At 40.1% G+C, this 15,656-nt stretch overlaps 1 protein-coding gene across 1 annotated transcript in view; it reads left to right on the forward strand.

Moving 5' to 3' along the window:
• KALRN (kalirin RhoGEF kinase) overlaps nucleotides 1-15,656 on the forward strand; it is an 816,446-nt gene that overhangs the window by 405,804 nt on the left and 394,986 nt on the right. The window contains exons 7-8 of the mRNA XM_084807552.1: nucleotides 8,286-8,408; nucleotides 15,090-15,281. Of these exons, the coding sequence (XP_084663678.1) occupies nucleotides 8,286-8,408; nucleotides 15,090-15,281 (315 nt within the window). The remainder of the gene's footprint in view (nucleotides 1-8,285; nucleotides 8,409-15,089; nucleotides 15,282-15,656) is intronic.

Here is a 15,656-nt window from a genome sequence, read left to right on the forward strand (position 1 = left end):
CTGCAATTATAGTGGTAGGGGAATAGTTTGTAGAGGATATTCCCTGAACTAAATAGGACATGGGTTGATAGATAAAGTGGGCTCAATTAAAAACTTTTCAGTAGAACTTCAAGTTTTAAACAGTAGATTAACCAATTAAATTTGGGGGGCTAATTCTAGTCAGAGCAGATTTGAATCAATAGTGCTTAGAGTTAAGGGCACAATTGTTTATTTGGGAGGGCTGTTTTGGTTCTGGTATGTTACTGTAATGAGAACCTTTCCTTCTACAAACAATGGCAGCTTATTCATTACATTTAAAGTTCTCACACATTTATTTTTATTTATTTATTGCATTTATACCCCGCCTTTTTTCCTCTTGCAAGGAACCCAAGGTGGCTTACATTATCCTCCTCCTCTCCATTTTATCCTCACAACAACAACCCTGTGAGGTGGGTTGGGCTAAGAGTGTGTGACTGGCCCAAAGTCACCCAGTGAGCTTCCATGGCCGAGTGGGGATTAGAACCCGGATCTCCCAGCTCCTAGTCCAACACTCTTGCCACTACACCACACTGGCTCTCAGTGTGAATATATCTTTCAGTATTCTCCAAATGGCATTTATAGCATGCTTTTGGTAATATAAAAGTTTATTTAAATGCAATTGACTAATCAATCAGTTGGTTAAAAGACAAATGATTACTCAACTAAATAGTCTTATTTTAAAAGATTAACAGCCCTACTTTTCAAACATGAGGACAACAGTTTTATGTAAGACCAATTGATTTGAAAGAATAAATAGCAGATGCTACAGATATTCTATTCTAAATGGAATACATTGTATTCCGCACTGAGATGAAATGCATTGTATGCCATGAATACATGCCACTTACTAGATAAATCTGATGACATATAATTCAGAATCCATGGACATTTCAGATAATGTCATGAAGTTTAATATATCGATTGGCATCATATAAGAACTGTACAGCTGGGAAGACCATCCAGAATTCTGCCAGCAGCAGTGCCAGTTATGGTCAAACCAGCCGTGTGTGAGGTGGCTGTTAACTCTTTATACTATACAGTGTGTATGGGGTTGGGAACGAAACCCATTCCTTCCTTTCCTCCCTCACCTTATATTCACCTTTCCATGCTCCACTGTTTTAAGTCATTTTCTCTCAGCCAGGAGACTTTCAGAATTGGAGTTGGGCTGGGGGAAAATGTCTCAAAGCTTTAGAGTGTGGGGAAGAAGGGCAGGGGAGGGGGACTGGTTTCACTCCTATCCCCCACGTACTCTTATTTAGTCTATAGCCACACCCGCAGCACGTGTTCATAAACATGTACATGACTGGTTTGTTCCATAAAGACCTCTTGGCATTTCAAAAGAAGAGCACAGCATGAAGGCAGCATTTTTGTGATGTTTGCCTATTCTATTTTCATCGTCACTATGTACTACCTACTTTACTGATAACGGCACAGCAAATATCAGTGCTATTTCTTGTGCTGAGTGTGTAGTTAGAAACAGTATCCCAGAAGAAATGCAGGCTGAGGTCACAGTTCTATGCACTTCCCTGGGAATGAGCCCCATTCAGCGCAGTAGGACTTACCTCTGTAAGTAGGATGCAGAGGGAAGGAAAAGTAGAAGAAGTGGTGATCATGATGGTGAAGAGGGGAGAGCTGGCCTGATACAGCAAAAAGCATGGGAGAAGAACAGCTGTGGTTGTCCAGAAACTGCTTTTTGAAAGAAGTAGGCTTTGAAGAGGAGAAGGAAATGGCTTGATGAAAAGATAAAGAGACTTTGTTATTTTTCCATCATACTCCCCTTTTCTAGTCATTCAAGATATCAAAGAGAATGAATAGACTTGCCAAAGTACATAGCCACTAGGAGCATTCAATGCCTTCTGAAACATAACCCAAGAACTTGTGCAGATGGAAGAGATCTATGAGTCAAAGTGCTGTCGTTTTTCTACCTGATGCAAAGAATATCTGAAGAGCTGCCAATAGTAAATAGGATAGATGTCACAGGATGTTCTACAGTGCAATAATTGAGAGCATCCCTGACATGCCTCCTTTATTAGTCAGATACATTTGTTACTGCAGGAGCTTTGCTGGCATTGCATACTGTAATTATCAGCAGGTTTGGAAACAAATGGGCTCTTGTTCACCTCTTTCGTAAATCTTACTATGTTTGCTTCTAGGGCCTTGGCCGGCTGTTTAACTTGGAACTCTTGTCAACAGTGTACATTATAGATAGCTTAGTATGTTCTCTGCATCTTTCTTTAAGCAGATAGAAATAAGCTACTGCTGGGGGTTACATAGGCCAGCTAAGACATAGTTTTAAATCCCAGCTCAGAAATGAAAATATTTGTCCAGGGATCTTGGTCAGATTTCTAGTAATGAATGTTTTATTTATAAGCTGAAGAGAGGCCTCAGATTCCGGTGGATAATTTAGCAAAATATTGCGTAGAGGAAACCTGCACACAGTATTTAATTCCTTCAAAAGGGAATAATTCACTAAATTAAATGTAATTTTGTAGCACTTAGCTGTTCTATTTCAGTGTGTGTCTTTGCTTTCCATTCATGGAACACAAGAGATAATGAGCTAAAGAGAGATAATCATCTTTGGAAGACATTTATCTGTGAAATAATTTAGGAGATTTTTAAAAATCACCAGGAAATTATAAAAGATTAATGGTTCCCCCTGGTTGTTTGGGAAAAGTGGGGAGACATGCAAATCTGGGAGACATGTAGGGTGCCAACATGCGTCTTTTACATATTTGTTGTTATTTGATCCTAAAAATTATGTTTTTCTTTTTGTACTACCCATAAATTCACTGGGAGTTCAAGTCAGATCAGCAGGTGCCTAGAAACCACTAAGAACCACTTTGATTAAGAAATAAGACTGGGCGATAGCAATAGTGATAACTTTTTTAAAAAAGTATTGTAGTGGTCATTGAACAAAGCTTTGTCTGTTGGTTATGAATTTTCCATAGTTGGTGTATGATGCATTGGCTCAATACTAAATTAAGGCATGTTTAAATGTGTGGGAAATTTTCAAGAGTCACGATTTCCAAATACTAGTTTCAGGTTATAGGAAGGATAGGTGAATGTTGTATGAAGTATTAGAGTGTGGCTACCAGGGTCCTATTAGAATATGGAAAGTCCTAGCATACACTGAAGAGTATGTTTCTGCTTTTCATAGTTGCTGGATGAAGTATGAGATGACTGTTCCCTGTTTCAGAGAACACACCACTTCTGTTGTAATTGCTGTATGGAATGCAGTTGTGTGAGTGCCGAGCTGTACAACTCCCCACCGCACATACAAATGCACACATAGAGAGAATATACGTAGATAGTACAGTGGCCAGATGCATGACAAGCTGCACCTGCTGAAATTCCCTCTTCTACACAACTATTAAAGGTGCAGGAGATTGGTCCTCTTTTGCATCTGGCCACCCTACTATATTTATAGCTCCAGCTTTAGAGTCTCATCTTGCATTGTTTTTAAAGGTGAGCTCCAGATGCTGACTGGGTTGTGTAAGCGGCAGTTGGAGCATTTAGAACCAATCCAAACAGTCTTCTCTCTGACTAGTCAGTTCCACAACAGAATGCATGTGAAGGGAGCACTTGTTAGAAAGACCCTTCATGGCAATTGTCCCTGCATATGGAACACTATCCCTTCAGAGAAAAATATGTAACTGAGAAGCCTTCTGCCTGATATGTTAATATCCTGTGTAAGCAGACATGGTAGGATAGGAAGTCCTTCAAAGACAAACCCTATGCTCTTGCATTTTCTTTGCGGCAGCTGCCATTACCATGAGATAAAGATGATGGCTGAATGCATCATAGAATCATAGAACAGTAGGGCTGGAAGGAGCCTATAAGACCATCGAGTCCAAACCCCTGAGAGGCAAGTCACAAACCCCACTCATTTTAGGATTATGCCAATAATTCCATGTTACCTTGCATGGAAAAGCTGTTTGGTTTTTATTATTGTGGCTGTGATGGTTGGTGTATGATGGATTGTGATGTGGCTGCAAAAAAGGCAAATGCTATTTTGGGCTGCATTAATAGACATACAGCTTCCAAATCCTGGGAAGTACTAGTTCCCCTCTACTCAGTTCTGGTTAGGCCTCATCTGGAGTACTGTGTCCAGTGCTGGGCACCACACTTTAAGAAGGATGCAGACAAACTGGAAAAGGTTCAGAGGGAGGCAACGAAGTGATCAGGGGACTGGAAACAAAGCCCTATGAAGAGATACTGGAAGAACTGGGCATGTTTAGCCTTGAGAAGAGAAGACTGAGGGGAGATACGATAGTACTCTTCAAGGTCTTGAAAGGTTGTCACAGAGAGGAAGGCCAGGATCTCTTTTCGATCATCCCAGAGTGCAGGGCACAGAATAATGGGCTCAAGTTACAGGAAGCCAGGTTCCAGCTGAACATCAGGAAAAACTTCCTGAGTGTTAGAGCAATACGACAATGGAACCAATTATCTAGGGAGGTGGTGGGCTCTCCCACACTGGAGGCATTCAAGAAGAAATTGGACAGCCATCTGGATGCTTTGACTTGGATTCCTGCATTGAGCGGGGTGTTGGACTCGATGGTCTTATAGGCCCCTTCCAACCCTACTATTCTATGATTCTATTTTGGCATGCTATTGGAAATAATAAAGACCAGACCTGACAGTGCTGGCAGATATGTGGATATGGCTGTTCTATGCTGCTAACACCATTTTGCAAATAAATCTGGAAAAGGAAGAGAGAGAGAAAACAAAAAGCAATTGACTGTGTCCACATAATTCTGCAACAGTCCATAAGATCCGTAGTTTACCCAAACACAGTTTTTTGTTCTTCCAGAACAGTTATTGTGAAGATGGGTACCAAAAAGTATTTTTGGTCCCCCAGTAACAATCTGCTGGTGTTTTTAATTGCTTAACCTCAAGTTGATCCCAGATATGTGGCTTGTGCACCAGATTTACTGTTTATTTTATGGGGCTTATTGCCAGATGGCTCTACCTTGGTTTGGAAAATGTTCACATGTAATGTGTAGCTAGCTACTTAAGATGGATCTCTGTTGCAGAGATAAGTCTATTGTTTGGACATGAACTTCAGTCTCTGATTATTTCTTTTTACTGATACTTTTCTGCATCAGTCTTTTTGACTCAAATTACATGTTACCTCTTAATGAGGAAACAAGAAAGGGAATGAGGGGAGAGACCTTTTGGCTGAATTAGAGGAAGCGCTTACCCTCACCTCCATTTAATTACTCAGGATGCTTGAGTTGACCGTCTTGAATGAATCAGACCAATTTCCAGTGAAAAAATGATTAATGAGTTGCATTCTTACCTGTCTTCAGCAGGAATCTATATTGCAAGACATTTCAGATCATCCCAACTGCCCAACTTTCTCCAACAAGAGTTGGAACTTCACTTAGGTCTTATAATGTTTTGCATCCAGATTACCCCTGCTACCCTCCACCCCACTGCTCAAGAGTGTGGTTTCTTAATGGGGCAATCCCCAGGCCTGAGAGCAAGTGCTGCTTTTCCTCCTTTCTGTGGCTTCTTGTGCTCCCTATGCCATTGGGCAGGTGCTGTGGAGCAGGAGGTGCTTGGCTTCTCAGGTAAATTAGGCTCGGGGGAAGGTGTTTGTGAGGGTCCTGGCTTGGTGTCTGCAGGTTCACAAGCATCAGTCTCAACTTCAGTATCAGGAACTGGTTCTCTTCTTCAGCTGACAGTATAACGGCCCCAAATTTGACTGGCTCATCCTCCTCCATCTCAGTCCTGGCTGTCATTGAGGCTGGAGCTGTGGCAGATTGAGGGAAGTGGGGACACTGATTTTATTTGAAGCAAATAAAGAATTGCTAGAATGCTTGAAAAAGGTTTAAGAATCAGTTCCTAACTTAAGAGATGATACATTGCACAAACCAAACAAGTGCAGCTGGCAGATAAGGTTCAGTGTTGGGTGCAAACCATTTTGTAAACTTGGACCCCTTGGGTAGAGCGAAGCAGATGGAAGGGGAAGTTTCTGGGGCAACATCAGCTGGCGGGGAATTGTCCCCCGCCCCTTCTCAGTTGCCAAGTGCCCCTTGGTAGAACTGGGCTTTCCTTATACATGGCTGTAGTGTAACAGGTAGTTTGGCCCTGTATCTGTTAAATGCATACATTGTAATAAATAAATGTTGCGATTGGCTACAGCTTAATTCCTGGGTGGAGCATGAAGTAGGGATGGGAGAACCAGGGATGCTCAAGCTCACCGAAATTCTCCAGACTTCACTTAAAAACTCAGTTTGGCTTGCTCCCATACTTATTTGCAACCTTTTGGTTCATTTCATGAAAAGTATGCATTCAGACAGGAAAAATATGCATTTTTCAAAAGTGCATATTTTTCCTCCATTGACTAAAGGGTGAAAATGTGAATCTTTAAAGTGTGCATTTTTTTAAATGCATAATTTTAAAAACACTTTAAAAGTGCATTTTTAAAATTGCATTTTTTAAAAGTGCGCCTTTTTCAGATGTGAACACAAATTTTGGGAAATTGTGAACATTTTAGGAGATCATGCACTCCCGTTTACATTTGGGCCTGCTAATGGGGCATTTGCTAGCATTTTGTGAACTGAACTGAAATTCTTGTACATCCATAGCGTGAAGAGGTTTAACACTACGCCTAAATACTGGTGTAAGGGGTGCCATATTCATTCTGGATTGAGTTTACATCATGGGTTTTTTAAATCAGTTTTTTATTGTGAGTTTCAACCAAAAAAACCCGCAAAACAAACAAAAACATAACAAAACCAAAAAATTGAAAGTATAACAACATACTCAGTCCTTGGTTTCAAATATTACAACATTCTAGGGGGGCGGGGGAAGGAAAAAAGAATAGATTACACATAAACTTCAGTAAAAACAGACCAGATATCCAAATATGCCCATTCGCAAGTGATGCCTATATGCCACTCTTTCAGATGTTGCTAGTGTTGTTAAGTTTACATCATGTTTGAAGTTGAGCTCCTTGCTATGTAAATGGTAGAAACTTAAAATAGGACAGTGTTCGTTACATGCACATATGATGTAGACTCTTAGGGCGCCATCCTCTGCAAACATTTATAGGACATTGAATTCATAAGACCATGCAAGTAATCCCCAACATGTGGAGCTGTTTCAAGATGGAGGTCAGGGCCGAGTCATTCCCTGCTGTAGTAAAAGCTTCCCATCTAACTTCAGAAATAATGTACATAAGAGCATAATAAGAGCCATGCTGGATCAGTCCAAAGGCCTATCATGTCCAGCAGTGAGCTCCCACAGTGGCCAAGCAGATGCCCCAATGCGAAGCCCGCAAGCAGGTCATGAGCACAATAGCACCCTCCTGCTTGTGTTCCCTGGCAACTGGTATTCAGAGAGACATACTGCCTCTGGTAATAGAGGTAATATATAGCCATTATGTCTATTAGCCATTGATAGCCTTATCCGCCATGAATTTGTCTAATCCCCTTTTAAAGCTGTCCAAGTTGGCAGCCATCACTACGTATAGCAGGTGGCCTCAAAAGACAAATGGAGTGGGTTGGGAGAATGGCAGAATGTACACAGTTTATTAGAAAACCCAAAGGGTACTGCTTGTTCTTTTATGTAACCATACTATACAAGAGTACAGCCATTTCTAATTTCTAATTAGGAACTTTGTTGGACTGCCCTCTTCTAACATCTGAAACTACTAGCCAAAGTAATTATCAGAATGAATTGGTTAACAGAAATGTCTGTTCTGTGGCTGGTGAAAATGAAATGGTAGAACTTCAGAGGTGCAGACACCACAGGAATAAAGACCGTTACCAAGCCCTAAATGTTGATCCCAAAGAAATCCCTCTCTACCAATTTCTTGTGCCATCTGCTGAGTTCCGTCCCATACCTGACTAACATTCTCTACCAGCTCTGCACTGCAGAAGTCCTCCTCCCAGCTCCTACAAATCTTAATCCAGCCCTGTCCACTGATAGACCAGAAAGTGTCTCATCATAGCTTTTCTCACTTACCTGCTTACTCATTTGGGGGTTGATTTTGCAGCAGTTGTACAAGTCACAAATGACTGAGCACTACAGGGATGTTCACAGTCACATGACTAAAATCTAGAATGGCCCAGCACAAAAACTCAGAGCAGTCCATTCAGTTGTACTTTACTGCATTTACTTAACAGATGTGTCACAAGTTCAGCCTCAGTTGCAGTTCTGGGTTAAAGAACAAAGGGTGCTTCTGCCACGGCTTACAGCTGTCTGACCAAGGTGGGCTTCCCCCTGCTTCTAGCCATGACATTGTCTTTCTCTTTTAGATGTTTGACTGGATCAGCCACAACAAAGAGTTGTTCCTGCAGAGTCACACTGAAATTGGGGTGAGCTACCAACATGCTCTTGATTTACAGACACAGCATAACCACTTTGCTATGAATTCCATGGTGAGTACATAAAGTTTTTCTCTAAGGATGTGTGTGGAACAGAGATGAGAAAGTCAGGGAAGAAACACCAGTTAAAAGAAGAGGGAAGCCCCTGGAGGCTTAATGAGCAAAAGGTCAGGTTGAGCATCTGGCAACAGCACATTTTTCTGAGATGAGTTGCTTTATCTGTCTCAGCACTAATACATGAAAGTAGGAGTGGCACAATACAATATTTTTCCAGGTTCCTGAGATGCTCTTAATCAGAGTCAGTAAAAGCAGAGCTCAGTACTGTAATAATTTAAACTTTTTTCATATGACTTCTGTTTCTGTATCCTGAGCATCATCAAAGCATCAAGTATGGCCAGGGTTTGATCAATTAGGCAATTAAACTTCCATGTTCAACTTGAAGCTGACATATGAATTCCAGATAATAGACCACTGTGCTTATTCGACATTCATGCTGCTCCTATGTGCATGGAGGTAGGCCCTATTCCTTTGCTGTCATAGCACTGCACAGGACTTTGGTATGATCCTCTGCGATTCCAGGAGTCATGTTGCCCTTTCTCACCAAATCATCATTCAATCAGTAGGGAGAACAATAAATGGGTAAGAAAGACCCATGCCCATTTGGCTGCTTATTCACCTGCTCCCATGAGATTGTACAACAGGTGAGCAGCTCCCATACTACTGCATGCATGTGTGAATGGTGCCTTAAAGCTGTGTTGATACAGGTTCCTCCTGCACCAGTGTCATATCATTCCTGTTTTCTGTGGGTCAAAGGTTCCTTGTGTCCCCTCTTCATTCTATCACATCAAAGTAGCTGCTGTAGGAGGTGCAACTAAAGCTTAGCACTTGACCCACATAGCATTCACAACCCCACCCAACAATTGGTAATTATTATCTAGATGCCTGAAGTTTCAAAACAATTGACATTTGTCTGCTAGAATTTTGGAACAACTTCAAAAATTTTTTTTTTAATTGCAGTCGTAAAAAATAGCACGGGTTAAGGGGGTAATAGGCCTCCTGACAAGCTGCAGGTGTCTAAATGTTTGGCCTAAGTTGTCCATAGGTCAAGAACTCATTATGATATTAGAATGCACTGCTGTCATCAGCTTCTGAGAAAATGTAAAACAATCTGCTTGGGTATTCAAGGTTACTAAAATGGCATGTCATGTTTCATAGAACTTGGAGTGATAAACTTAATGTTCTAGCAGAATACTAGCTCTGGTGATTACAGTCTGCTGACCCCAAGTCCCATTGGCTTTATGCTCTGTTTGAATGTTAAATAGGACACCTACAATCAGGTTCTAGTTGAATATGAAGCCAGTAAATATGCTTCAGACTTGGCCAAAAATGACAGCAGAAAAATATCTACTTACTGGCTAGCATATATCCCCCATCACATGGTAAGCACTTACTTCAGTTGATGCATGCTACTGGAGTTTTCTGCAGAAGCTTAAGTTGGTAGCAAAATAATTCCTCTAAGTGTATGAATGATAGTTTATCACAATTCATCTCTACTGGCTACTGGGCTTGCTTGTTTGACCATGTTGAGATAAACTTCTCCAGGGACTTCCTATATAAGTGTTCTTTGAGAACACTTGTCATCTAATATGCCACGTTGTAGCTTTACTGAGAAGTTAATCCCTGGCTTCATGTTCCAAGTACCTTGCCATGTGAATGGAGATGAAGTATTCCTGTCTCATCTAGGTCACCTAGCTTATTTTCTTCATGCTTTTTTTCTTCAGCGTATGCAGAGAATCAGCAACTCCATAGATGAACCATTAAGGGGTAGGATGGACAGTTTGATAGGAGAGGGTCTTTATATGTAGGATTCTTCACAGGCAGATTATTCTGTGATTCATGAAGCATAAATGGGGCCTCTGAATGTTTAATATTTGAGTTTCATAGGGGACTGTCACTAGCTGAGTATTGATTAGTAATGCCTAGCTTTACACAGCATGTGCACTAGTAATGGCCATGGCTGAGACCCAATCCCTACGGGGTCTTAACAGCTTTCCAATTACCTTTTGCTGTAACAAAACAGAAAAAGAAAAATTGCTAAAGGAAAATGTCATTAAATGCACTCCTCTAAACATTATCTCTATGCGCCTTATTTTCTGCGCACTTTTTTCCCTGCATGCTCCTTCTCCATCAGCTTCACCATGGACTGTACATATTGCATCCAGCTGTTAATTTCATCACCATCATTTTAAAAAAATAAACTCCCAGTACATTGCTTAGTTAGACATTTTTCTTTTCTCCTTTCAAATAGCTAATATCATCAAATCTGATAGCCAAGCCAAAATCATTATAATAGTTAAAAACACTGGCAATATTTATTCTTCCTTATATGTTTTGTTGAGGCATATTGGGATCCAGAAAATCTCAGGGTTTTTTTTAAAGGTAACTACATAGTCTTCATAGCTGCAAATATGTTTGAAAACATGTTAAAAATAAAAAGTGTAAGTATTAATTTTTATATTTATTTATTTATTACATTTCTATACTGCCCAATAGCTAAAGCTCTTAGGTATATGTGATACATGTGGCAAAATAAGAAAAAAATAACAAAAATTACATAATATCTTAACCAACTTTAAAGGTGTTGTTGTTTATGACAGAGCGTAACATTTTTCACATTTGCCATTCAGAATAAGGATTTCTCAGAAAATCCCAAATATGTGCTATAGATCTACTAGATGGTACATTTATGAAGTTAATGTAAAAGTAAACAAATCACAGTTTCATCATTTGGGGCTAACTTTCTTAGCTTTCAATCAAGGAGCCCACATGTGTGAACTCTTTGTATGCATCAGAGTGCACAAAAAGTTATGGGTCGAAAACAGTAACTACATGTCATGATGCATGGTTCACCTATAGCTTATGATATATTTCCAGTGTAACTCTCACGGTTGAATATTAACTCACCCATATATTGAGACATCAGAAAGGGTACTAAAAGTGCCATGGCAATAGGGGAGATACAGAACAGAAAACCTCTGTGGTTGCTGGGTGGAGTAAAAATGTGGGTTTCAACATCAGGAAACCCCTTTTGAGGTCAGAGCTCTGTCTATAGCCTTGGGAGGGGGTTCCCACACAATTCTATGGCCCCTGGGATGCTGTCTAGAGACTATGGGATTGCTCTATAAGGCTATAAAAGCTTGGGAAGGCACATGGATTATAGATCTGTGTCCTCTTTTTCCCTATTCCTCCAACAGTAGATCAGCATTATGAGGGGCTCCTTCTGAGTGCAAGTCAGGAAGGACTTCCCTACCTCCTCCCCGCCCCTACCTTCCTAAGAGTTGCTTGGAGCTTCACTCAGAATATTTTTATGGGGTCAGACTGTTAGGGGAAAGCACAATGTCTACAAAATTCTCCCCATTTGGCTTTTGGGGTTCTGACTTCTCCACTATTTTCAGAGTAGCATGAATGGGCATTCGTCCAGGTTGGAATTTTCAGACAGCTGTGCATGAGCAGTTTCCTCCAATTTTAAGAGCATCAGGTTGGTTCCCCCACCCCATTCAGTACACAGTAAATCACAGTTTTAAAAAATGAATATATCACGCAATCACATCAATATCTCTTTTGCACTGTGATTTAATCAACATGCATATGTGTTGGTGCTCATCAACAATATGTAAGGGAAGAAAAAGACACAAACCTAAACTTGTGGCAAACTATGTATCCACCAATTCTAAAATTAGTTTTAGAAAATGCTTGAATTAAACCAGAAGGCAGATGGAACAGAACACAGGGCAAAACAAGGGCTTACTGTGATAACAGGATGAAGGAAATCTGCACATTGCTAATTCCAAACAGCAACACTGACTGTATAGCCTGCATTGTTGGATGGTGAGTAGTTTCTCTATGTCACAATCCGTTACATTTCTGCTACAATAGATCCAATATGTAGATTGCAGTTGCTGGATTGGGGCAACTGAATTCAAATCCCAGCTGAACTCTCTGGATGTTTGCAACAGGTCATTGGCCCTGTTTGGATGTAATGGCACCATTTGGCAGCAATTTGTGGGTTAATTAATGTGCCCTGTGTGCAAAGTGCTTCTGGTTTTCAGCAACAACCTACAAATGCGGTATTCATGGGTTATTTCTGTGACATTCAAACCTAGACACCTGGGGTTCTTCATGGGTTAAACAACACCAAGTCAACCCAAGGACAACCCCAAGGCACATCTCAGAAACCTACAAATGCCAGATTCATAGGTTGTTGCTGGAAACTGAAATCAGCATGCGTCCCCACAATTCAAGGGTTTATCAACCCATTTCCATCGAATGCCGCTATTATGTCCAAAGAGAGTCACTGTCAGATCCTATTGGTAAAATAGGCATAGTGAGAAAATCTGTTTCAGATGGCAGTTATGATGATAAATTAGCTTAAAATTATATTTTCCTGGGGGTAGCCTAGTTAGTTTCTTGCAACAAAAAACAACAAAGTGCCACCTTAAAGACTAACACATGTATAGCACTGTGTACACTAAACATTGCAATAAGTTTTTTATAGAACTGTTTTTTAAAAAATGGATAAGTCTTCTATTATAATTGTGCAGTATTTATGTCTTTATGTTAATATGTCGCATAAAAAGTGAAAACTGGATTTAAAATAAATTTGGTGATCTCGTTAATCTCATTAGTTTTCTAAACCAAACTGCATTGTTCTGTTTAAATGGGTACAAATCACACTGATTTATATTTGAATAGCCTAGTGCACATGCTGCTTATTCTAATTGAAGCTATTCATAACTGCGTCACTTAAATTGGTTTATGCTTTGTATGTGACCCCTTTGAAGGGTGAGTCATGACTTCAGAGAAATGTGCAAAGCTGTTTTCCAACATGGCTACATTAGCCCACCCATTGTCAAGGAACTAATTGTCAAAAAAATAGGGCAAGTTGCACTCTCTTCCTAGAGTTAAAATGCATAGGAAACACATTACAATTACCCACTAATGACATCTTTCTGTAATAAGATTGTACCATTTGTCATTTCCATACACTGTACTCTTCATAGTATGCCAAGGCGATACGCACTTCAATTACAGTCTGCATTGGGTCACATGCAATTAGTTTGTTAAAGATGCCAGCATGGGAATTGGGCTCTCCAAGGGATTGTATAAGAACAAGTCATTGTTCATTAGAGTTTCTCCAATTGTTTGGTACTCATTCAAGATTGCTCCTTCATTTGCTGCAAAGTCAAAGCATGAGTTAGGTTCCTGCAGAAGAACATGGCCTCATGCTAAGGTCTTTCTAGACTTCACAAAGTCTTCTGCTTCTTCCACTTTAGGGTAGTCTTGAATGTTTTTTTTTTTTTTTCCTTTATTCTGGTGATGGTCCTTTGGGAAAGAAACCGAATTTAGCATGTCCCATAAATTCTGCTGAGGAGGCATTCTGTACAATCTGAAGTTTCCAAATACTGTTCAAGAGTATCTCCACATAGAGCATATTACAGACATCAGCCCTTGAGGTTACAAGGACAAATGATGGTGGCAGATCCTTGTATACCTGGTCTGTAAGATGGAGCTGATAAAAAACACTCCCAGTCATTGTACAAGAAAAGAACAACTTACACAAAGATGTTTAAAGAACACCAATGCATACACACTGCAGTGATGAGTCAAGGTGAAAAGCAGGTTTGCTTGGGTTTGTGCATCACTTATTGCCATCAAGAATGACAAATGTTCAGAACAAAAGACAGGGGAGAGAGTGGGAGGGAGCACTTGCCCACAAATAATGGCAAAGTCAGCTGTTAAAACAAGCTTCATCTTCACATTTGTTTTTGCATTGCTGTTAATTGCAACAGGAAAATGAGCTCATAGTCTTAAATAGATAATTTGGTTAGTCCTGGTACTGGTTTTTAATACTTGCTACAGATCATCTGGATATAAGTCAACTTCAGTTTGACTCTGGAGCTGGTCAAGCTTGTTCTATAAACCATAACTGAAGGAGCAGAGGGGAAAAATTAACAAACAAGAACACCAGATATCCCTGATACAGATTTCTTGTACATAAAGAAACTTGTGAAATAATTGTATAATGTGAGTGAAATTAAATACTTTGGTAGAATCTTTAAAAAAGAAAAATAAGTTTTAGATAGAGTTCCTATGTCTACAAACTTCAGAAATGAATTATATGTTGAGCAGAATCATATGGTGCAGGTCTTGCTAGACTATACCATTTCATTTTGTAAATGGGCTATTCTGTGTTTAAACTCCTCCATATAAACTTCCACCTAGGAAACTAGCCAGAAGACTTCTTCTCCCTGCCAGTTTTTCCTCTTGTTTTCAAAATGCAGGAAAAAAAAAATTATGAAGAGTATTCAGGCATGAGATCCTACATCTACAGCGGGGGTGGGTAATGTGTGGCCGTCCAGATGGTTTGGCCTACAATTCCCATCTTCCCTTGCCATTGGTTGTGCTGACTGGGATGGATGGGAGTTGTAAGCCAAAGCATCTGGATGTCCACAGGTTATCAATCTCTAATCTATAGGATGAAGTGGTACAATACATTAATGAGAACCGTACCATATGATTCTTCTTACCATTCAGTTTGGCTCTGAGATTCTCTTAAATGCTACTGGATTGTGCACATGGTCTCCTACCCAGTCCTTTACTTTTTATGTTATTGTATGTTTGTAGAAAATTGTAGAGAGGGTTGCAATTCTCACATATATTTTTTTTCCTCCCCAGAATGCCTATGTGAATATAAATCGCATCATGTCAGTGGCATCCAGGCTTTCAGAAGCTGGCCATTATGCATCTCAACAAATTAAACAGATCTCTACCCAACTAGATCAAGAGTGGAAGAGCTTTGCTGCAGCACTGGATGAGCGCAGCACCATTCTGGCCATGTCTGCTGTGTTTCACCAGAAGGCTGAACAGGTGAGTAATTTTTAATGAGTCAGATGAGTCTCTGGCCTCTAGGTGGCTTTGGGTATTGGCCTGGTTTAGAGCATTGTCAACATCATTAATACAATTGGTATGTCTTGGCTTTTCCCTTGTTAATATGTTGCAAATGGGGTTGGATAGATCAGTTCATCAGTGAGGTGTTGCAGCCCATTCCCTGTTGGTTGAATCCATTGTCCTGTAGAATGTTTTCCATATGTGTACTACAAATCTGCTAAGAACAGCACAAGAACAAGAGGAATAAATGGTGAAAAATAAAAAGTTAACCACAGAGTCTATGAGATGTTAAACAAAAAAGAAACGAGAAAAGGGCCAATTGTCAGACACAACCTTAGTATTTCTAAAAATTAT

Source organism: Heloderma suspectum, chromosome 1, assembly GCF_057233095.1.
Source record: "Heloderma suspectum isolate Gila_16-S chromosome 1, 16-S_ref, whole genome shotgun sequence".
In the NCBI taxonomy this organism is placed as follows: Eukaryota; Metazoa; Chordata; class Lepidosauria; order Squamata; family Helodermatidae; genus Heloderma; species Heloderma suspectum.